The sequence below is a fragment of the Hemicordylus capensis genome, chromosome 4 (genome assembly GCF_027244095.1).
Source record: "Hemicordylus capensis ecotype Gifberg chromosome 4, rHemCap1.1.pri, whole genome shotgun sequence".
Lineage (NCBI taxonomy): Eukaryota > Metazoa > Chordata > Lepidosauria > Squamata > Cordylidae > Hemicordylus > Hemicordylus capensis.
In genome coordinates, this window is record NC_069660.1 from 210,003,092 (window position 1) to 210,028,431 (window position 25,340).

Genomic DNA, 25,340 nt, shown 5'->3' on the forward strand with positions numbered 1-25,340 from the left:
CCTACTTGCTTTAGAACTCTGAATCATCAGGCCAGCCTTTTATTTTCATATTCAGTGTCTCCAGGGTCCCACCTTCAGGGACTAGAAAGCATACTGTGCACTCCTCATTTAATTGACTGAAGACAAGACAAATGTATTACAAGGGAAAATTCAAGGGAAAAGCTGGTGAAAAGATATCTATAAAAGAAAGCTGAAATCATTGGGACTTGCTTTCAATTAACATTTAAAGGCTGGCATGCTAGAGCTGGTATGGATGCAAGTGAGTACTCCTTACATTTAGAAAGTACTTCAAATGCTCATACTGACATCTGCTGGTGAGAACCAAATCAATCGACAATCGTTTTTCAGTTATCATGCTAATTAATAGATGCCCAATTCACATATTACATCATCCCCCTTAACTTCTCAGCATATGCAAATACACTTCTTATGTAAGCAGTGTGACATGGGAGCAGACAATTTCACAAAAAACAGCAGCAACTTAGGTTTCCTGCCATCTCCTTGAAGACTTTACTTAAGCATATTGGTTTGGATGGTGAAATGTTCAGTTATCTTAGCAATCACTCAATTTAACCGTTGAAGTTATACATATTTATGATCTCTTTGTAGCCATCATACAATTCACAAACTGCTTTCCATTTGTAGTATACCAATTTTTTCCAACACAGATAAGAACAGATGATATATATACATGAATTTCTAATATATATTTACATATCTGTACATGTTTATCAAAGATTTGATGTGCACAGCAGCTCTTTTAAAATTTTAAAACAAAGCATTTGCTTATCATCCTCTTTTTAAAAAATCCTTGAGAATAGTAGAAACTATGTATATAAAACTCAGTGGCTGACATCCAGACTAGCTGTGCTGGTGCAGCTGTAGCTGACATCAAGGCTAATGTTACAGTGGCACTACAGGGGAGGGGTGGTTTTTACCAATCCCCATTTCCTTGGAAGCCTACTATAGATTGTAAACCTTCAGAAACTATGTCACTGAGGATGGTGCAGACTTCAAGGACATATTTTCAGGAAGTACCATGAGCTTCAAAGGAAAGGGGAGATTGGCAAAAATCACCCCCTACCCGTAGAGCCACTGCAAAGTTAGTCTGGATATCAGCCATAGTTGCACCAGGGCAGTGCTAATCTGGATGTCAACCAGTTACAGCAGTAGAAAACACATTTTTAAAATGGATCTTGTTTGCCTCACAACAATCCTGTGAGGTAGGCAGGCATATCATGGTTATTTTCAGACAGGAAACAGAATGAGAGAAATGTGCTTAAAGACAATCAATGAGTCTATAGTGGAGCAGAGATTAATTCTAACACTATCAATATGCTACACAAACTCTTTCACTGAAGATATATTAAAAATACATACCAACAAAATGATCATTTAGGATTTATTCCACTTTATGCCTAAAGCTGAAAGAGGCAAGATGAGGCCTGTGGATTATATATGGCTTGTAAATATTAGTGTTTCCTACCTCTAGCATACATGTCCTTTAAAAATCAAATTGTGTGTGCTTAAAGGTGCAATATTAAAAATACTTGAAACTTACACTGAGATAACTGGGTTAAAAATGCCTGTGTTGGGAATGAGAAGCCAATCTCTAATGCTTCTCTGAAAATTCCACCAGGCATTGACATTCCATTAATTTTTACTCATTTGAATTTTCTAAGCCCCTTGGGTCTACTACCATATACTGACAGCGGCTGTATTAGCAGCAATCAGTAATAAAGAGTAAACGTAAGGTTGTGCTGTCGAGTTGGTGTTGACTCCTGGCGACCACAGAGCCCTGTGGATGTTTTTGGCAGAATACAGGAGGGGTTTATTATTGCCATCTCCTGTGCAGTATGAGATTATGCCTTTCAGCATCTTCCTATATTGCTGCTGCCCGATATAGGTGTTTCCCATACCAATGGGGATTCGAACCAGCAACTTATTGCTCCCTAGCCAAGTTACTTCCCTGCTGAGCCATTAGGTGGCTATTAAGGAGTACCAGTCTGGAAATAAATACTGTAATGTTCTATGAGAACTTGCAGAAGTTGATGAAGCCCCCTGGCACTGGTTTGCTGAGTTACTGTGATGTCATGGAATGTCCACAGACATTCTAACTACTAAGGGAATGAACTGTCAACAATAAACAAGAAAATGTTTGCAAGCAGGCCAGCTTATGTGCAGTTGAAGACTGCTTTGGCTAGGCAAAGGGATAAAGACAACAGAAAAACAAGGTAAAAATAAAAAAGGAGAAGGAAAAACAGCTGAACAACACCACAAGAATAAAGGACAGCAGCAAGTCTATATTGCTGGCTGGAAGGACAAGAATAAGAACTTAAGTACAGACCTGCTATAGCAGGCCCAAGTCCTATCTAGTAAAGCATCCTGTTTCACACAGGGGCCCACTAGATGCCTCTGGGAAGCCTACAGGCAAGAGCTGAGGGCATGCCCTCTCTCCTGGCTACTAGTCTGGTGGTCTGTCAATGGCTACTAGTCTGGTGGCTCAGAGGCAAGATGCCTCTAAATATCAGTTGCAAAGGAACAACAGCAAGAAAGAGGGCAAACCCTGCTTAAAGCATCCAGGCTGTTGGCTGCCACCACATCTTGTGGCAGAGAATTCCATAGGTTAATTCTGCATTGTGTGAAGAAGTACTTCCTTTTGTCAGTCCTAAATTTCTTGGCAATCAGTCTCTTGGGATGGCCCCTGGTTCTACTGTTATGCGAGAGGGAGAAAAAAATTCCCTCTAACAACTTTCTCCACACCATGCATGATTTTATATCTCTCTCTCTCATATCTCCCCTCTGTCATCGTTTTTCCAAACTAAAAAGCCCTAGCTGTAGGAAGGTGCTCATAAGGAAGGTGCTCTAGGCCCCTGATCATCTTGGTTGCCCATTTCTGCACCTTTTCCAGTTCTACAATATCCTTCTTAAGATATGGTGACCAGAACTGTACGCAGTACTCCAAATGTGGCTGCACAACAGTTTTGTATAAGGGCATAGTTCTGTATATTAGCAGTTCCATTTTCACACCCTTCCTAATGATTTCAAGCATGCAGCTGGACTTTTTCACAGCTGCCACACACTGAGTCAACACTTTTCAACGAGCTGTCCACCACAACCCCAAGATTCCCCTCCTGGTCAGTCAGTCACTGACAAGCTCAGATCCCATCAGTGTATATGTGAAGTTGAGGCTTGTTTGTTTTTGCCCCAATATGCATCACTTTACACTTGCTAACACTGAACTGCATTTGCCATTTTGTTGCCCACTCCCCCAGTTTGTAGAGATCCTTCTGGAGCTCCTTGCAATCTTTTTTTAATTTCACTACCCTAAACAGTTTGGTGTCCTCTGCAAATTTGGCCTCCTCACTGTTTACCTCAACTTCTAGATCATTTATGAATACATTGAGGAGCACTTGTCCCAGTACAGATCCCTAGGGTACCCCACTTCTTACTTCCCCTCCATTTAGAGAACTGTCCATTTATTCCTGCCCTCTGTTTCCTGTCCTGCAACCAGATGCCAATCCACATACGAACCTGTCCCCTTACCCCATGACTGCTAAGAATACTAAGGCAGGCAAGGAAGCAGGCTGGCACAGTGGCCAAAGGAAGCAGGACACAGTAGACAGTGGACTGAAATAAAAAGCAGGAAGTAACAAGTAGTGGAGGCATAAAGCAGAAGGGGGAAAAAGAGGTCAAGAAGGAAGTAGAACTAGGGAAATGCATAGCATCAGGCACAGAAGGGGCTGTGAGCTGTTGGCAGGCATCAAGTGGGCAGAAAAGTACACTTTGAGAGCTAAAGATTGAAGCAGACTGGCAAGGGGACATAGGACTTCAGCATTTTTAAGAGCTGCATAAATGAGCCACCTCTAGTGCGTACCTAGGTACACTAAAAAGTGTACCTCTAGTGCAGGCCTGCTCAACTTCGGCCCTCCTGCAGATGTTGGCCTACAACTCCCATAATCCCTGGCTATTGGCCCCTGTGACTGGGGCTTATGGGAGTTGTAGTCCAAAAACAGATGGGGGGCCTAAGTTGAGCAGGCCTGCTCTAGTGGTATCACTAGAGGACTTTGATGGGAAAAGCGACATCTGTTGAAATTCACTCTTCTGTGCAACTCTTAAAACTCTAGGAACCCTCCAAGGTTTCAACCTGAAACCCCTAAGATGGAGAGTAGACGGCATTTTAAACACTGTTTTGAACTAACCCACAAAAATCCTTATGGAGGGGGCAAACCTGAAGTGGGTTGCTCCAGCAGGTCTCTTGAGGTGGTACAGGCACCAGGCTTTACTCGGCCTCCCTCGGTGCAGCTCCACCTTCTGAGAAGCATAGCTGCTGTTGCTGAATAGAGAGCTAGGCGACTCCTATGCATCTCCTCACGCCCCTCTTTTGGGGCTACTGTAGTTGCCCATGGAAAGGGGTGGCCTTAGGGTTCTCACTTCACTTGAATGTATGAAAATCAAGTTCAATTTTAGAGTTAAAATGATATTGTTATTAGAAAGTTTTATTTGCTTTGAAGACCAACACACATGGAAGTGTTAAACTGAAAGCTGCCTCTTGGCAATCTTTGTAATAAACTATGCATACTCTTAATTTACTGCACACAAACATGGGTTCACATAGACATTTGAAAAACCACTTTGCATTGTACAGAGATTTTGTTAGTTGATCCCCTGCTTCCATGTGAGAAATATTTTAAAGTCACCTAAAAAAAAAGAAATCCCACAAGAGAATTAACAACATTCCAGCATGCCTTAGTGTTGGCAAGTACTCTTTCAGTCCAGGTACCTGATGATGATTGATGAAGCTGTCAGCTCCTACGGAAGTGGATAGAGCAGCTTGGCAGAAGTTCAGTGTTATTGAAAGAAATCACAAATACTTATTCCATCTCCTCTGCTCGCTTTAATCACATTATCAACAGGCTGCCAGGATGGAGTCTTGACACTAAGCCATACATTCACACAGACAACCCATTGCTGGCCTACTGCAGTTGCAACACAGATAATGAGTAATTCTGTTTTGTACGTTGCTATTTTACATACAGCCTAGCCAGCAAAATGATTTATCCGGTCCCTCACTTAGTTCACCTCAGCTCTCATTCCTGTTATTAACGCATTTCTTTAGAGATGGGTTACAAAGGACTAATCAAGAAGCTTTCTTTCCATAATGAGAACATTAAATGCAAAAGTCTTCACTTCAGACAAGAGTTGCTCATCTGTAGTGTTCACAAAAGATAGCAGTCATTGGCAATTATGTCAAGCCTGTTCTCATGAGCAGCCTAACTCGGGTGAGGACCGCCCAGCCTGGGTTAGGCTGCTTGCATGCAGCGCTGGGATCATTGCAGATTCTGGTGCTGCCCACCCACACCACCCAGCTTTTTACTGAGGTTAAGGGTGCGAGTTCACCAGGGTTGTGTGTGTGGTGTGTTTTTTTTGCTTAGAGCACTCATCTCATGGGGGTATCTACCAAATCACCACTCTCGGTGCATTGTATGTGGAGGCTGGGACGTATTGCCCCGGCTTCTTGAGATCGGCACTGCGTGCAGCAGTGTGGATCATCTGGGAGTGTAGTCCAAGCTCCCAGCAGCTTTACTTGGATCATCTGGGGGAAAGGTAGGTTATGCGCAGCCTTCCCGCCACCCACCCCGCCTCCCAGTCATGCGGATAGCCTTGTTACTTACTGTTTCTGCCTCAGACTTCAGGTAAGAAAGCCCAACCAGGTATGTATTTCTTTTACTACCCATAGAACCACCAGCAGAATAAATACATAGTGGATAAAATAACAGAACTAATACTTTGTTAAATTGCTTTGATTAAATGGAGCAGAGAATACAGAAGAAAAGCTGGACAGAAAAACCACTTCTTCCAACGGTCTTTTCAGCTGTCTTTGTGGTGATCTTGCCAGCATAACGATTTCACAGATAAATCACAGACTATTGTCATTCCCACAGCTTTGTGCCTTTGGGGGGATTTTTACAATGGTCTTATTCCAAAAGAAAGAGCATCACAACATGTCCTAATGTGCAAATGGTTATGCTCCTGCCCTAGTCAAAATATGGGAGTCTCCAATAGTTTCTGCTGTTTGGAACAGAGCAACATGGCTGCATGAAAAACAAGATATGTACAAGATGGGCAATTCTAGGCAGATACAGTGGAAATAATCTAGTTTGTTCAGGCAGAATACTGTTTCTTCTGCTCCTGCAAAAGCCTGAAGTTACACAGCAGCAGCAATAATAATAATACTGAATATTATTCAGTGCTGCAGACCAACAAAAAGATTTCACAAACCAATCCCAGTTGTTACTGAGATTTTAAAAAAGACCTTTTTGCTACTACTGTTTTTTGAACTCTGTTGAGAGTGTTGGCAACCTTGAAACTGGAAGATGCTGGACCAAGATGAGAAATAATACTGCAGATGAGGAACAGTCTCATTGTAACCAAGAGTTCTTAGAAAGTGTGTTTGGCCAGACCTTTCTCCATTGTAGCATATTGTTCTTTAAGGCGTTCCATAGCTTTTGTATGCTCTTCATCCACAACTGCTCTCATGTTGTGCTGTTCCTTCATGAATTCCTCCCACAGTGCTATACGCTTTGTTTCGCCAGCCATTAGCTTCTCAGTCTGAAGCTGAGAAGAGAGAGGAAGCTGTCAGTGGCATTTCTAGATGGTAACAGGTGGTTTAGAGTACAGAGTTTGTGGCACTGGTCTGGTTTAGAGGTAATGAGCAGCCAGAATTGAATACTGACTTCATGTGATGTCCTCTAGCCTCAGGTGCACATTCCAACTCCCCTTTGCAAGTGAGGGGAGGAAGGATTCTACTTCCAATCCTGACTTAGAACAAGCCAAGATCTCTTATGCAATGTCCAAATTGGGCAATGCTAAGAACATAAGAACGGCCCTGCTGGATCAGCCCAAGGCATATCTAGTCCAGCATCCCCTTTCACACAGCGGTCCACCAGATGCCTCTGGGACGGGGTTGATAAAATCAATGATATTTTTAAAAAATAAAATAAATACAATAGGATTTTAAAAATTTAAATCCGATTGTTTTGATTTAAATTGATTTTTTAAAAAATTCATAAAGAACCTCGGTCAAAGGTCATCACCATGAATATTAATCATAACTTTCTAATTATGAAAGCGTGTTACATCTTGGCCTTTTACCCAGGCTTTTATACGATTGACAATACTGCTCCTTCATTGTATTTTGTATGGTTATTTTATGCTTGTATTTTAAATCTTTTTAGTCATATATATGTTTTTATATTTTAGCTTAATATTTTCACTGTGTATTTTTATAGTCTTGTTTTAATTTTTCTGTGTGAAGCGCTTTGGGATTGTTTTAATGAAAGGCAATATACAGATTCAACAATAAAATAAATAAATAAATCTATTATATGAGCATGTTAACCACAATATATGGGGATGAGAGATAATAATAATAATTATTATTATATTTATATCTCGCTCTTCCTCCAAGGAGCCCAGAGCGGTGTACTATATACTTGAGTTTCTCTTTCACAACAACCCTGTGAAGTAGGCTAGGCTGAGAGAGAAGTGACTGGCCCAGAGTCACCCAGCTAGTATTATGGCTGAATGGGGATTTGAACTCGGGTCTCCCCGGTCCTAGTTCAGCACTCTAACCACTACACCATGCTGGCTCTGATTCTGCAAGTGGTGTACAGGTATTCACGGGGGTTCCATTCTCAGCTAGTGCTATGGCTCAGGGGATGGTGCTGCTCTGGGAAGAGCAGAAGGTTTCAAGTTCTCTCCCTGGCTTCTCCAAGATAGGGCTGAGAGAGATTCCTGCCTACAACCTTGGAGAAGCTGCTGCCAATTTGTGAAGACAATACTGAGCTAGATAGACGAATGGCCTGACTGAGTACAGGTGAAACTCGGAAAATTAGAATATCGTGCAAAAGGCCATTAATTTCAGTAATGCAAATTAAAAGGTGAAACTGATATATGAGACAGACGCATTACATGCAAAGCGAGATAAGTCAAGCCTTAATTTGTTATAATTGTGATGATCATGGCGTACAGCTCATGAAAACCCCAAATCCACAATCCCAGAAAATTAGAATATTACATGGAACCAAGAAGACAAGGATTGTAGAATAGAACAATATCGGACCTCTGAAAAGTATAAGCATGCATATGTATTCAGTACTTGGTTTGGGCCCCTTTTGCAGCAATTACTGCCTCAATACGGCGTGGCATGGATGCTATCAGCCTGTGGCACTGATGAGGTATTCTGGAAGACCAGGATGCTTCATTAGCGGCCTTCAGCTCTTCTGCATTGTTTGGTCTCATGTCTCTCATCCTTCTCTTGGCAATGCCCCATAGATTCTCTATGGGGTCAGGTCAGGCGAGTTTGCTGGCCAATCAAGCACAGTACACTGTATACTTTTCAGAGGTCCAATATTGTTCTATTCTACAATCCTTGACTTCTTGGTTCCATGTAATATTCTAATTTTCTGGGATTGTGGATTTGGGGTTTTAATGAGCTGTACGCCATAATCATCACAATTATAACAAATTAAAGCTTGACTTATCTCGCTTTGCATGTAATGCATCTGTCTCATATATCAGTTTCACCTTTTAATTTGCATTACTGAAATTAATGGACTTTTGCACGATATTCTAATTTTCCGAGTTTCACCTGTATATGGCAGCTTCCTGTGTTACCGAAACCATGAATATCAAGGCATTGAGATAATGCAAATCCAGGAATTAGGTTCCTAAGCGGGGGGAAAGCCAAAAACACGGGGGTAAGTGCGGTAAAGTGCCCTACCATGCTTTGCGGGTCCCCAGCAATCTAGCAATGCTCCCCAAGAGATTGAAATCCACTTTTTTGTTGTTGAGAGAATTGGGTTTTTAAAATATTTTATTTGAAAAATAGCCACAAAATGGCTGCTGAACACAAAATGGTGGCCGGAAATTACCTCAGAGGTCATTTCTGGCCACCCCCAATCCACAGATATAACCCTTTTAAAGCCATTTCTATCCCCTTGTGTACAGTGAGGGAAATAAGTATTTGATGCCCTGCTGATTTTGTCCGTTTGCCCTCTGACACAGAAATGACCAGGCTATAATTGGAATGGTAGGTTTATTGCAGCTGTGAGAGACAGAATAACAACAAACAAACCCTCAAAAGCCCAGTGCCCAAAAGTCAGCAATGGATTTGCATTGTAGTGAGGGAAATAAGTATTCGATCCCTTCACAAAAGTTGTCTTAGTCCTTGGTGGCAAAACCCTTGTTGGCAATCACAGAGGTCAGACGTTTCTTGTAGTTGGCCACCAGGTTTGCACACAACCCAGGAGGGATGTTGTCCCACTCCTCTTTGCAGATCCTCTCCAAGTCAGAAAGGTTTCGAGGCTGATGTTTGGCAACCCGAACCTTCAGCTCCCTCCACAGGTTTTCTATGGGATTAAGGTCTGGAGACTGGCTGGGCCATTCCAGGACCTTCACGTGCTTCTTCTTGAGCCACTCCTTTGTTGCCTTGGCTGTGTGTTTTGGGTCATTCTCATGCTGGAATACCCATCCACGACCCATTCTCAATGCCCTGGCTGAGGGAAGGAGGTGCTCACCCAAGATCTGACGGTACATGGTCCCGTCCATCGTCCCTTCGATGCGGTGAAGGTGTCATGTCCCCTTAGCAGAAAAACACCCCCAAAGCATAATGTGTCCACCTCCATGTTTGACGGTGGGGATGGTGTTCTTGGGCTCATAGGCAGCATTCCTCCTCCTCCACACACGGCGAGTTGAGTTGATGCCAAAGAGTTCGATTTTGGTCTCATCAGACCACAACACTTTCACCCAGTTCTCCTCTGGATCATTCAGATGTGTATTGGCAAACTGCAGATGGGCCTGTACATGTGCTGCCTTGAGCAGGGGGACCTTGCAGGCACTTCAAGATTTCAGTCCTTCACGGCGTAGTGTGTTACCAATTGTTTTCTTGGTGACTATGGTTCCAGCTGCCCTGAGATCATTGACAAGTTCCCCCCATGTAGTTCTGGGCTGCTTTGTCACCGTTCTCATGATCACTGCAACTCCACGAGGTGAGATCTTGCATGGAGCCCCAGACCGAGGGAGACTGACAGTTATTTTGTGTTTCTTCCATTTGCGAGTTATCGTGCCAACTGTAGTCACCTTCTCACCAAGCTGCTTGGCGATAGTCTTGTAGCCCAGTCCAGCCTTGTGCAGGCCTACAACCTTGTCCCTGACATCCTTCGACCGCTCTTTGGTCTTGGGCATGGTGGTGAGTTTGGAAGCTGAGTGATTGCTTGCTTCTATGGACAGGTGTCTTTTATACAGGTACTGTAACAAGCTGGGATTAGGAGCACTCCCTTACAGAGGGTGTTCCTCATCTCAGCTCGTTACCTGCATATAGTGAAAAGACACCTGGGAGCCTGAAATCTTGCTGGTTGATAGGGGATCGAATACTTATTTCCCTCACTACAATGCAAATCCATCGCTGACTTTTGGGCACTGGGCTTTTGAGGGTTTGTTTGTTGTTATTCTGTCTCTCACAGCTACAATAAACCTACCATTCCAATTATAGCCTGGTCATTTCTGTGTCAGAGGGCAAACGGACAAAATCAGCAGTGGATCAAATACTTATTTCCCTCACTGTATACCGAGGTCAGATGCCAATTACTCTGTGGATGCTGGACCTGTGAGTAACAAGGTCCTCCTGTACATGCAGCACATACACACAGTCAAGCCCTTGCTCTCCCCACCCGCACAAAAAGTGCAAGGAGAGAAGGTCAATGACTGAATAGAGGATTTGGAGGGATAGAGTAGATCTGAGCAAGGAGGAGTAGTCTGGATATAAACGCAAGGGACAGGGGAGGAGAATAGAAAGTGAAAACTAAAGTGAAAAGAACATACAGGTTGAGTATTCCTTATGCAGACTGCTTGGGACAGAAGTGTTCCAGATTTCAGACTTTTCCAGATTTTGAAAAGTTGTAATTTCAGGGGGCGGAAGCCCAGTAAAAGAAAAGAGGGACTTTCTGCCATCAGGAGAGGAGAGCTGGTCTTGTGGTAGCAAGCATGACTTGTCCCCTTAGCTAAGCAGGCTCCATCCTGGTTGCATATGAAAGGGAGACTAGAAGTGTGAACACTGAAATATATTCCCCTCAGGGGATGGAGCCACTCTGGGAAGAGCAGAAGGTTTCAAGTTCCCTCCCTGGCATCTACAAGATAGGGCTGAGACAGAACCCTGCCTGCAACCTTGGAGAATGCCGCTGCCAGTCTGTGAAGACAATACTGCGCTAGATAGACCAATGGTCTGACTCAGTATATGGCAGCTTCCTATGTTCCTATGTCCTATGTCCACCAGGACTACAAGCCCCAGCATGCTTTGGGTAACCTGGGGTGGTAATGGTAGCAGCAGCACCTGCACTTTGCGGTCTCCACGTGGACCGCGCAGAGTGAATAATAAAGCTCTCCTCCTCCTCGGTAGCAGTGGGCGGCGGCAGGCAGAAACATGTTGAAGGGCCTGGTAGAGACTGGGCCTCCCATGACCGGGTTGGTGGTGTCCGCCAGCACGCTCCAAGCGCAGCCCGAGAAGCCACAGCACTACACATACGTAGCGAGAACACCCACAGCCACCACTTACTGCTGCTCCTACTGCAGCCGGCGTGGTGCCCGGATTTTGGAGCATTCCGGATTTCGGATGTCCAGATAAGGGATACTCAACCTGTATTCATGCAGTCCTGAGGGATAAGAGAAACACTTATCATGGCAACACGCAATAAGAGAGACCCTATCTGGGATATTTTAATGAGGTTCCTGTACCCATGGGTAAGAAAAGCATGCATGGAAAATGCAAACAGTGCAACAATGGAATGCAAGGCCCGACTGTCTGAATGAAACAGCATTATGAGAAGTGTGTACCTACCTTCTAAAAATGAAACCTACCTGTATCTCTAAATATGTATTAAGTTATATTAGACAACAAGAATGTACTTGTATAGAAAATGATTAAACAGACTCTTCCTCACTAGTAATTTAAGTTCTGATTTAAATAATTAAAACTGAGTCCTTCTGTGAAGCAATTTAAATCATGATTTAAAAGGATTTGATTTAAATCAAATCAATCCTGCTCTGGGAAGCTCAAAGGCAAGAGCTGAAGGCATGCCCTCTCTCCTACTGTTGTTCCCCCTGCAAGTGGTATTCAAAGGCATCTTGCCTCTGAGGCTGGAGGTGGCCTATAGTCCTCAGACTAGTAGCCACTGATAGACTTGTCCTCCATGAATTTGTCTAAGCCCCTCTTAAAGTCATCCAGGCTGGTGGCCATCACTATATCCTGTGGCAGAGAATTCCACATTATGCGCTGTGTGAAAAAGTACTTCCTTTCATCAGTCCTAAATATCCTGGCAATCAGTTTCATGGGATGACCTCCAACTCTAGTGTTATTAGGGAGGGAGAAATTTTTCTCTATATCTACTCTCTCCACATCATGCATAATTTTATACATCTCTATCATGTTGCCCCTCAGTAGCCTTTTTTTCTAAACTAAAATGCCCCAGGTGTAGTAACCTTGCCTCATAAAGAAACTGCCCATGGCCCCATATCACCTTGGTTGTTCTCTTCTGTACCTTTTCCAGTTCTATAATGTCCCTTTTGAGACATGGTGACCAAAACTGTACACAGTACCCAAATGTGGCCGCACCATAGATTTGTATACCATTATGATATTAGCCAAGGTTTCAGAATAAGCCAGGTTCAGCTTAAGATCCTACCACATTTACCCAAGTGTCATTTTATTTGGCTAGAATAAGCCAGGAACATTGGGCTCAGACATAACAAGAGAACCTGGCTTGTTCCATGCCAGAATTGGGTAAAATAAGCTGAGAAGTCAGAGGCAGTACCAAATTAGTCTATCCAGAGAAAGAATGGTCAAAAGGCAATCTGAGCCTGTAGGATCCCGATCAGCAGGGCTCCTCAACCTTTATCATAATGGGACTTTTCAGCAAGAAAACAACTATCAGCTTCTCTCCCAGATCCCCTCTCAAAGTTTATTTTGTTTTGATTTGTAGTACTTATGTACAAACCATAGCACAGCAGCTATGTGGAAGATGACAAATAAGAAATATGCCAGTTTAAGAGGGAACCTTGCAAGCCTACCAGCAAATAAGATTAACACTTGGGGAGCGTGGTAGCTTGCTGCTTGACAAACAAATTGCTGTGGTATACACACGTCCACCAGTGGTATTTGTTTGAGAGAATACCTATATATCACAAATTGCTGCTTTAAACCATATCTGGCACAATTATTTGTTAAGCAAATGTACTCCTAGATAGGTTCAAGTACTTGAAGCTTTGAGAGCAATGTTCAGACACCTTATAGAGCACTGCAGAAAGTCAGCATCTCTGTAGGAAAATACTGATTTTCTAACAACAAAATCTGAAAGTAGAGCTGTAGTTCAAGAGCCACCTGGGACTAGGTGTTCCCAATACATTCCGAGATTTTAGCACAGGAAAAAACAGCTGGTATACACATAGCCCAAGTGTAACAAAGGAAGACAATGTAACTGGTAGAGCTCATAGCTTCAGCACAGATGGATTAAAAGAAAAGAGAAGGAGAGGAGCCAGACAGACCCAAAGCATGGTCTGTCATTCAGGGAATGGAACTTAGGAAATAACCCACCCCACCCCCTGCAATTGGTATCAGGCTCATTGTCTCCCAGCACAGAAAATCATAACACACTGTAAGGCACACAGCTTCCTGCACTGTATTGACTGGGATGGGGAGCAGCAGGAGATGGCCCTCTGCCGCCTCCACTAATCAAGACACACACTGCGGGTCAGAAGATGTCAGTCCACTGGCAACAGCTCATACCTCCCCAGAGAGATCTGCCTTACACTTTGAGAACTGTTATAAAACAGCACATAGCAAACTAAATTACCTGCTGCTGACTGGTTCCAGCTGTTTGTAACTATTTAAATGATTATGAGAGAGAGAGTGGTGGGGGGGGGGGAGGACTCCAAAACAAGGGAATCTGCTAGTTTTTAGTGTGGTCTCAAAACATTGTTTATTCCTTATATTGCAGCTGTTTGTAATTTGAAGGATTTTCTGCTTGGGTGTTGGAGAGAGTGCTTTATAGCTTGGTCTGCATAAATTGCCTTGAGTGCTCTTGCAAGAGGTGGCACAGTATACACAAATTCAAGTAAGCAAGCCAACCAACCAAAATTTGTGTGCTTAATAAGCATGGCCTTCTCTATTTAGTAATTTTGCTTTTTCAGTGCCAACAGTAAACTTCAGCAAAATACATGAGAAGCAGTATTGCCACCACTACCCCGATCTCAATATGCTCACTGGATTTTTTGGTCTACTTTTTTTTTTGGTTGCTCTGGATCATAAGAACCCTGTATGTAGTGTTTGTCAGTCTCCATCTTAAATATATGCATTTTATAAACATTTAGTATAGCCAGGACACAGGACTGTCTTGTTCGTGAAAAGGAAAAAAAAAAGCTGCCCAGTGACGCACAGAAACTAAGGAAAGCCATCAATTAAAAAAATTAATTTTTGGCTTTCCCAGGATGGTGCAGAAGTTGGAAGAGAAATCTTTTAAGTAAACTAAAGCTGACTCTAAAAATTTCAGCAGTCCTTTGCAATTAAGCCACAAAGCATCACAAAACGAGACTGGCATGGCAAAGAGAAGTATAGATAGTTCTGTGGTTTGTGGCACGTGGGCAATATATGTTTCCTGCAGCTGGTAACAACTGGATTGTTTTCCCATAGCTGAGCAAGATGAAAAATGCTATCATTTATATGAATTATAAATGTTTGCAGGGGGAAAGATCCTAATTCGTCAAGCAATCACAACCATTGTAAGTCTAATGCATATGAATAAGTGGTTTCTTCATATACTGACAGATAATATCTTCATGGAGCTTGGAGTTGTACTCCAAGAAAACCTTTCTTGTGAAGACTAGATGGGTGAAGTTTGCTCACAGTCACGATCTGTTATTTAAGGTTAGAAAGGAATTTCTCCCCAGGGCAGATTAGCTGGGAGGTTTTTGGCTTTCCACATGGTTTGTAGCCTGGTTTGCTTGCCTCATTAATGGAACGCTCTGTAGGCTCCTTTCTGCAGTACACCTGCTGCTGGGAGCATACTGGCTAACATCTTGACTAAGTTTACTTGAGCAAGTCCCACTGAAATTAAAAGGATAAATGAGGCACATCTAATTTGTACTTTCCCCCCCACCAATGAGACTTCCTCAAGTAACACTTGAAAGCAATTAAATGACACAGTAGTGACTGGCAGTGGCTTCTCCAAGGTTACAGACAGGAATCTCTCTCAGCCCTATCTTGGAGATGCTGCTAGGGAGGGAACTTGAAACCTTCTGCTCTTCCCAGAGCCGCTCCATCTCCTGAGGGGAATATCTTACAGTGCATACACTTCTAGTCTCCCATTCATATGCAACCAGGGCGGACCCTGCCTAGCTAAGGGGACAAGTCATGCTTGCTACCACAAGACAGAGTGTGCTACAGATTTGCACCACCACTCCTCCTTCTCTTCCCTTCCTTACTCTGGGAATCCGCACTTCTCTTCCTTGGAACTCACCATGATGTAGCATTACACCCAGAGCTGGAACTACAGAGGGGCCAGAGAGGCCCTGGTTACCTTAGCTATCAACTTTAGAAAACTACAAAGAGTCCAAAATTGAGCTCAAATGAAGTTGGGTCAGAGGGTGTGGTCTTTATGGATTTTGTTAAGGGTCCTCCTATCTTTACCCTCTTAATTCTACACTGACGTTAACTCTAACCATGGTTAGGTTCAAAACTAGAGTTTACAACTAGAATTTGGTTCAAATACTCTGATAAAGGTAACCACAGTGAGTATTAACATTGGTGCTGATGTACACTGCATCACGGATAGTTTCAAAACGGGAATAAAGGGCGGGGGGAGGTCCATCCATGAGAGTGGTAGAGGGAGTCCGCACTACACTCCCAATTTCTTAGCCAAGGTCAGATTGGGAATGTCACACCTGCATTGTACCTGATAGTGTTTTGCAGAACACTATCCATCATACTCATACGTATTAATGGAATTACACAGAATGAAAAAGTGTTACAGCAACCTACTTACAATGCAATCGCTATTACAGCCCAAAGAGTTGACCAGGTTGCCTACCCGTAACAGTGAAGTACCGAAGTAACATGGAGAATTAACTTGCACAGTTTTTCCTAATCCTGAGGTTTTAGAGTATCTGTATTACAAACAAGCAATGTGCAGCCATGTGAGAGATTCCAGTGAGTCACATGTTCTTATAATATAGCCTTTCATTAAATAACATCCACAAGTATGAAACACTTCCATTCCAATAAGCTGTTTTCATAATATGGCCAGTGTTTTCAACTAACCAGGAAAGATTTACATTTCCATTCTGTTGGGTAATTTTTGTTCCACACAAAATAGGGATTTTGGTTTCTTTAACCATCTCTTTCCCTTCTCTCTAGCTGTGAAGGAAATTCTAAGAAAAACTTTCCACACACAGAGAAAGCTGAATAGGATCAAGTAGCTTCAATATTTTTGCGATTCTAAAAGACCAGTGGTGGTGAATTTACTCAGTTTCTTTTTATAAGTGTTCAAAATATTTCTACAAAGTGTGCTTCTAGAATTCATTCTTGCTTTCCTGAAGGCTCTTTAGCATTGTGCAGATTAGTTGCAGAGCAGTTTGTCAATCTTGAGAGTCATCTGCATTACAACATAGCAGCTGACATCCAGAGTAAGGTCTTGCATGATGAAAAACATTTTGCATGTGCATCGGTGAGGAAAGACTTTCATGGAATTCCCCCCCCCCCGCTTTTTCTGCAGACCTCTGTGGGTCCCACGGCCCTCAGGGACATTTCAGGAGCATAGTGGGCTGCCAAGGGAAGGAGAGATTGGCAAAAATTGCCCCGCCCTTTTTACACATACGAAACATTTTTTGGCATGTGCAATGTTAGTCTTGATGTCAGCCACCAATTCCAATCTGATGGGAATTGATTGTGTATTTTATCTGTGGGATCTACACAAGGCAAGCCAAAAACTGTGATAATTTCCGAGTAACAGTGCTTAAAGCCATTCTAGGTTATCAAATGGTCAAATCAGTATGCTGCTTCAATTTATACATTAACAATTCATCTATAGACAGAAATCTTGCATGAGCCCCAAGACACAGCTACTGCAACCATGTAGCATAGGCTGAGATATCCTTCAACTAATTCACAAAGTTGTTTCCTCCTTGGCTTATATATGTTGAGTGCCCTATTCTAATGCAATTCCAAGACTTAATAGCGTAACTCTTCCAAAATATTTAACAAAACAAACTAAAAAAAAATCCCAAGTCACAGTGCCCATAGCTCAACCAAATTAACAGGTATGGGGGCGGGAATAATGTGTAAATTAAATGCAGGAGCATGAGGAGCAGCAACAATAGATACCGGGCAAATACTCTGAAGCCATACAACATTGTACACCAAAACCATGCCAAATATCAGAATGCCTTGTAGGGTAGACCCAGAATTATAAGCTAAGCGCATTACATACCTGTCTTTCTTCCTGCTCAATCTGCTGGAGTCTGTTGATCATCTCATTGGCTATCTGTACTGAAATATATAGGTTACAATTAGCCATTCTCACCTTAGTGGATATGCTTCTGAGTAGATTAATGCCACAGCATTCCACTACACACAGAAACTGTGGACTTTCACCACTGTGGCATTCTCACCTTTGCCAGGATAACTTCTGCCAAAACGTATGTAAGGAAACAAAAAATGCATATGAAGGATAAACTGCAGCACTATTCACTTGTTAGTTAATTTTGTTTCCTTATCCCATTTATGTTTTAAAAGGTTGTCAAAACAAAAGAAAACACACTTTAAATAACAACAACAACAACGCCCTAATGAGTCTCTAATCTAATGTCAGATAATACAACTGCTGGATTTGCAAGGATGGGATCCTGGGCTAGTGATAACTTGTTTGAAACAGTTTGTACTAATATTTTTTGTAGATCTGGAGGAAATCAGAATTTGGATTTGTAGATTTGGAGGAAATCAGTAAGGCAAGGTGAATTAGTGACAGTGAATTCAGAGCAACTGAAAAGGCTATCAGGGCTTAGCTTTCTCCAATAGCCTGATAACAGGTAAGGCAGGATGGAAGTCTACAAGAGAATTATTTTTTCATTGTTGGTGTTTATTTTGTCTTTATTAAGTGGAGTCTCCCTTGAAATTTCTGATGTTCATTTAATATTCAAATCAATAATTTGTACACATAGTTATTGGAACTTTACATGATGTTATTTCTACCTGGATGCAAATTTTTATATCCACATCCAATGTTGCTGCCTCACAGCCCGCTCAGCTCTGTCTGTGGTAATATGAAAGCATGGGGCACTTGACATACCCAGTTATTACCAGCTTTGCTCAAAAACTGAGTACTTTGGCACAAATAATGAAAGTGTTAATGGCCACAATCCAAAGAAGGGAATGAAGCAGATGTATTATATTTTTGCGGCATCACCTTCTACTGCCAAAAGGGCAAACTACTCTTTACCTTACAGTAGTAGTTTAAATTACATGTACATCAAATTATAGTGAACACTTCCAAGAAAAGCTAAGGTTTACAAGTGTTCTCCAGTATGTCTCACTTTGAATGCAGCCTATAATACTATCTGTACAGCATCAACTGGCACTCAGGATACTTTAAATAAAAGTAGTTTTATAAATTAATTAAAACACTAGTAGTAGAAATTCTTATTTTACAAAGGAAAACCATGAAAGAAGAAGATGAAAAGGTATGTTTAGGCACAGCAACTATGGGCTCTTTCAAAGTATTCATGAATTTAAAAAATCATCTTCACTGCTCTTTCAAAAGTGAGGAGGAGGAAACAGAATAAAAGCAGCAAGAACTGCATTGTGAGTCAAAGTCCACTTGCAATGAACTGTCTTCAGGAACACAATTGTCAGGTTGAGATTATGGCCCAGATTGCACAATGCCCTGAGTGCATTTGTCAGTAGGGCAGTATACAGATTTGATTAAAAAAAGAAAAAGAAATGCACGAGAAACAGCAATGTATGAAATTGGGTCTCTCTTACTTCTTTCTATGCAAAAGTAATTTATTTACAATTTACTATCAAAAACAGGGACTGGAAGAAGGGAGCAGAGAGTGAACTAGGGCAGAGTGCAGTTGGCAGTTGATGACTTTGTTTATTGTTCAGCATACATGATGACTTCTCTTCCACAGTGATACCGATGCAAGTGTGCAGAGGAGGGGCAAGGAAAATATCCAAAAGTTCTCTAAATCATGTTGTATATTATGGGAAGAGTCTGTTACCAATGCAAAGCACAGAACAGCACAAGTCTTATGGGACATTTTGTATTGTCCAAATGATGTAGCCCACTGCCCAGAATTGAGCTCAAATGTGGGCATGTTACATATTGCCCAGACTCAATGATCAGCTAGAAAGAAAGAAAGAAAGAAAGAAAGAAAGAAAGAAAGAAAGAAAGAAAGAAAGAAAGAAAGAAAGAAAGAAAGAAAGACCTTCACTTTCAAATAGTTGTGGACAGTGTTTCCTCTATCTTTTTCATCTGTGCGCAGAATGAGTTTTGTTCTGGGTGGCAGTATCAAGGCAGTGCGCGCGCATGTGCATTCAGAGTGGGGTCGTCCTGATTCAATCTGAACGGGATCTAAAATTAACTGAGCGGACTTGTGCATGTGAGGGAACACTGGCTGTGGAACTCCTTTGTGCTTGTCAGAGAATTCACATAATTTGGTAATGTTCCTTTAATGGCAAAATACTTCAGAGAAAAAGAAACTTCTAGCTTACATTTCCTGAGTGCTTCATTTAGATTGTCACACATTACTTGTTCACACTTAGGTAGAGTTTGGTCATTTGCCTCAGAAACTGTGTTCTTTAGATTTTCAAGAACTCGGATTTCTCGGAAGCCCCGTTTTTCCTATAGGGAAAAGTAAAAAAAGAGGAATTCTAAATATTTTATCATGTTTTGATCAGATTTTAGATTAGCTGCTGGCATTCAGATGATAGCTTGTAGTTGATCTCCTCCACCCCGCCAGCCATTAAAAAACAACAACAAACTGTAAACAGTATATCATATCTGGATCTTGCTAGCTTAGTAATACTTAGTAAGTATTTCCAAGTGTGCTGAGGCACCACATCCTCACTTATCTTCTGACATTACACTCAATTTTCCAAAACCAAAATTTTCAACCATCTGAACTTTTTATGTTGATCTTTATCACTTCAACAGTCAGTCGTGACAAAAAGCCAACATGACAGACTCGGACTCATTACTAGAATCAGACCCTACACAGCCCTCAGTCTTGGTAGTTACATACTAATAATTACATATGAATACTTAACTATTTGCTGCCATCTTGTGGCAAATATAATCAAAGTTATGATGTTCTAATATAAATGTATTGCATGATTGGTCATTTTATAGATGCTAATATATTTCAGGCACATTTTAAAAAATCAAAATTATTCCAAGGAAATAATAATATACAAGTATGGATCCACAAGAAAGTGTTGCAGTATATCCCTGGTGTGTATGTCACCAGAGTCTGTGTGCATGAGCATGGTGAAAGCTTTAGGCACTTTTCCCTCTCAGAAACAGAAAGGGTTCTGACCATCTTGATGGAGTATTCTTCAAGCTGAGAAATTTCCCACTCTTTTTTTTTTCAAAGTCTCCTTCCCTCACCCCATTTGCCACTGCCTTCCATTAGCTTCACCCACCTGGTCAGGGCTGAAGAAATGTTGGCTCAGTTCACCAGCCAGACAAGATTTTTTACTAGTCAGAAACCACCACCACCACCACTCCCCAAAAAGGGGGGGAGGGGCACATTATCCATCAGGATTTTTTCAATTGTCAGGCATAATTTTTCACTCATCACAGACTAGTGGATTTCTTCAGCCATGTACCTGGCTGTCTGTTACCTGCCCTCCATGAACATTCTGCTCCTGAGTTACACTGGAACAGTTGGATGGTGGTGGGTTGTCCCTTTAGGTTTTTCTCTCCTTCAGAGTTTTGTGAAACCAATATATCTGTGAGTTATTTCGAGTCTGCCAGTACTACCCTTTCACACACAGCTGTTCTGGTTATGCATCCATAAGGATCATAACATTTCCAGCTCTTTCAGAAATAGATACTGTATAAAGAAGCCCGAACTGTAGGCAGAAAGCTCCCTGTGAAAACATTCGTGGGCTTGAAAATAATTTCAGATGGGATACTCATATACTCCTCTCTTTGCATCACTGACTTTGGTTCCTCTGACTGCTTCCCAGCACTGACCTCTACTAGCTACTGCTGCCATCTGCCCCAATGCCATCCATGCCATTGCCCCAGAAATGACCATATGCAATTGCTGTAATGCTGTGATAGTTCTTCTGACCAGAATCAGCAACAGGGATACAGATGGAGACAGTGCTGACAGGTAAGGAGCATCAGGGAAAAGGATAGAGAGCAGCGTTCTCTCTAATTTTTTTCATCTGTGTGCAGGTTGAGTTTTTTTCTGGATGGCAGTATCAATGCCGTATGTGCACACGTGCATTCAGAGTGGCGCCTTCCTGATTCATCCTGAGCAGGATATACAATTAACTGAGCGGACATCAAAAACGTGTGAGTACATGCACATGTCCACGCCCTAAAGGGAACACTGATAAGAGAGGGGTGGAGTTTTCCATATGGATGCCAGAACAGTTGTTACTTCCCCCAAACTAAAAAGATAAACTGCATAGTGGGGCCAGAATCCTAAAAAATCAGTGTCTGTGTACACATGCATGTGAACACAGACACTGATGTATCTGTGTGCACACATGCACACACACAAGCAAATAGGATTCTTATAACTGCCATGCTTATGAGAACTAGTCCCTAAATGTGAACATCTGGCATTTTCAAGTGAGAGACTAAAAACCAATGCAAACACCCCAAAGCTGCAGATCTTATGCACATGTTCTGAGAGGTAAGAACCATTGATTTTGATATGCATTTAGGAGGATTACTTCTCAACATTAAATTTTAAAAAATTTAAAAATACAGGCATTTGAGAAATATTGGCTGATGTCCAGTAGCATTGCGCTAGTGCAATGAGAAGTTGCGCACATTTAAGAAGTTTTCTGAGCTGTGTGAAGTTGTGGTGCTCTGAGATGTTGTACAACAACAGGTGGAAGACGTTCTCCAGGACACATACAGGGTGTTGCACAAGATATTAGCAACAAGTTAAAATCTTCCATTAGTGCAAGGACTAGTCCGGGACAGATGTTCCTTTCCTTGCACAATGTAACTGCATTGCTTTTTTAAAGTTTACCCCTTCTAACTTGGCAAAGAGGCACCTTTTATTATTCTCTTTATTTAGCAGGGGGAGAGTAACTGGCCCTATCCACCCCCAGCTCAGTACTTCCAGTGACTGTTGCTGGTGTCGATCTTATGTTTCCTTTTAGATTGTGAGCCCTTTGAGGACAAGGATCCACTTTATTTTTATGTATTATTTCTCTGTGTAAATCTCTCTGAGCCATTTTTGGAAGGGCGGTATAGAAATTGAATAAATAAATAAATAAAAATAAGGTTGCCGGTTTGAACCCCCGCTGGTATGTTTCCCATACTATGGGAAACCCCTATATCAGACAGCAGCGATATAGGAAGATGCTGAAAGGCATAATCTCATACTGTGTGGGGGAAGGCAATGGTAAACCCCTCCTGTATTCTACCAAAGAAAACCAGAGGCTCTGTGGGCACCAAGAGTCAAAATTGACTTGACGGCACACTTTACCTTTAATTGTTTTGATATTGTTTTTAGCACTGTGTCTTAAATGGTGTGTGTTTTTATGTCTTTTTAAATTTATCGCACACCACCCAGAGCTTTTGGATTGGGCGGTTCATAAAACAAACAAACAAACACACACACACAAACAAACAACTGTATTATGTCCTTGTGCTAGATTTCAGTCACTGTCACTGTATAATTGTTGTGATATTGTTTTTAATTTGTTTTAGCTCTTTACTATTTTAGTGGTTTGTTTTAACTGTAAACCGCCCTCAGCCATTTTGGAAGTGCAGTATACAAATCAAATCAATAAAAATATCAGTCTTGATGTAGGCCACTGATCTGAGATATCAGTATGACTGTACTTTTTAGTTCAAAGCACTGTCTTTTCCCTATTTCTAAGGTGCATTTTTTTCAAAATGTATAAATAGCAAACGTACTTCAAATTCTTTAATGAAGTAACGAATTTCTCCTTGTATAACTGGTTTGTGATCCAAGAGCCGGGAATATATTTCTCCAACATCTTTAAAAACAAACAAACAAACAATGAGACATTTTAATGATGCATAAAACATTTTAAAATGTGTATACAGTACATTCCGTATAAAATGTGTATACAGAACTTGCAACAACACCACTCCCATTCTCTCTCTCTCCATCTCTTCCTTCAGCAACACTCTTCCAACATTCTTTCTTTTTCTCCCACTCCCTCCTTCTCACTTGGCTTTCTTTCTCCCCCTCTCCCAGCAGCTGAGAAAGCAAAATGTCTTCAAGCTGACTGTAAGCAACTGCTGCCACAGCTGCTTTATGGTGGCATCGTCTATTATAAATTTTGAAGAATTTGTTGGTTGGTTGAACAGTTTGTGTGAAATAAAATACTTCCCAATGATCTACAGATATCAAATTTTGCATTAACAATCCTGCTACTGAAATTATCTGAACACACTACTTTTTACACTGAAATATGCTTGGGGACATGTTTAAACAATTTCTTTGGTGTATTTTTTTTAAAGCAGAAATTATTATTATTATTATTATTATTATTTCAATTTCTATACCGCCCTTCCAAAAATGGCTCAGGGCGGTTTACACAGAGAAATAAACAAATAAGATGGATCCCTGTCTCCAAAGGGCTCACATTCTAAAACGAAACATTAGACACCAGCAACAGTCACTGGAATTCTGAATTAATCATCATATTTTAACTGTTATTGTTCTCAACCATTTTTATGTGTAATCAAAATGAATTTGCACAGCCAATGACAGGCCTCATGTACTAGTCTATTATATATTTTGAAGAATTTGTTTGCAATATATAAGTACTCCATACTAACCTAGAGATACCAAATTTTGGATGAACAATTCTGATACTGAAATTAGCTGGGCGCACTACTTTTTACACCAGAATATGCTCAGGGAGAGATTTATTTATTGTTTTGTTTTATTATTGTAAATGTAATCATCTTATTTGTATGTAAAATGTAAATAAATAAATAAATGTAAAATGTAAATAAAATTTTAACTGTTATTGTTCTCAACAGATTTTTAACACTCAATAATCATATCAATAATTCCAAAATGACATCATGCCCAAGAAAAGCAGATCCTTCTCTGATTCAAATTTACCATATATGGTAATCATACAATAAAATAAACGTTTGAAGTTGAAATCCTACAAATTTCAACCTGTTCTTTTACTTCCCTTTTGCAAACACATTAATACAAAATTCTACTAGATATATTTAACTTCTTAAACTTTTCTAGAAGAGCTGTTTACAAAATATAACTTTGCCCAGTCAACGTTGGGCCTCACCTACTAGTCTTCCATAGCAAGAAAAGCCTTCCTGACTCTGACCATTATGTGGAGCATTCTGTTTCTCAGTAGCCAATCACATGTCTCTGGAAAGCCCACAAGCAAGGTATAAAGGCAAAGAGCCATTCCTTGCTGTTGCTCCACTTAGCAATTGGTATTCAAAGAGGCAGCAACAATGCCTCTGAACTTAATGATTTGATACAGCCATTATGATAATAGCCTTTGATAGACTTACCCTTTGTGAGTCTGTCTAACCCCCTTTTAAATACATCATAATATCCTGTGGCAGTTAATAATGTGTTGTGTATTATCATTTTGCCTGTCCTGAATCTTCTGTCAATCACTTTCATTGGATGACTCTGAGTTGTAGTCTTATGAAGCAGCAACCTCTCTATCCATGTTCTCTACGGCACGAATAATGTTATAAACTATCACATCTCCACTTAGATGTTTTTTCCTAAACAAAAAACTCAATTTCTCATAAGGAAGGTACTCCAGGTATAGGGATGTGTACGAACCGGTTCATAAATCCCACGTTTGAACTGGTTCGAAAGTGGGGGGGGTGTCACTTTAAGGCACAGGGAGGGTGCCCTTATCTCCCCTGCCGATGCTGCTTCAAAAACCACTGTCGTAGAGCGGCTGTATACCCTCTTGCCGCCCCAGTCAGCGTAAAACCAGAAGTGGCACCACTTCTGGTTTTGCACTGATTGGGGCGGCAAGAGGGTATACAGCTACCCCGTGCCAGTGG

The 25,340-nt window shown here is 41.4% G+C and overlaps 1 protein-coding gene across 2 annotated transcripts in view; it reads right to left on the minus strand.

Moving 5' to 3' along the window:
- Positions 1-576: 576 nt before the first annotated feature.
- Positions 577-25,340, minus strand: part of BLOC1S5 (biogenesis of lysosomal organelles complex 1 subunit 5) — a 29,349-nt gene continuing 4,585 nt past the window's right edge. For both annotated transcript variants that reach the window (XM_053249496.1, XM_053249495.1), the window contains exons 2-5: positions 23,220-23,302; positions 19,820-19,949; positions 17,538-17,596; positions 577-6,618 (exon numbers count right to left, since the gene is read on the minus strand). In XM_053249496.1, coding sequence (XP_053105471.1) covers positions 6,442-6,618; positions 17,538-17,596; positions 19,820-19,949; positions 23,220-23,302 — 449 coding nt within the window. In that variant the 3' untranslated portion in view covers positions 577-6,441. The remainder of the gene's footprint in view (positions 6,619-17,537; positions 17,597-19,819; positions 19,950-23,219; positions 23,303-25,340) is intronic.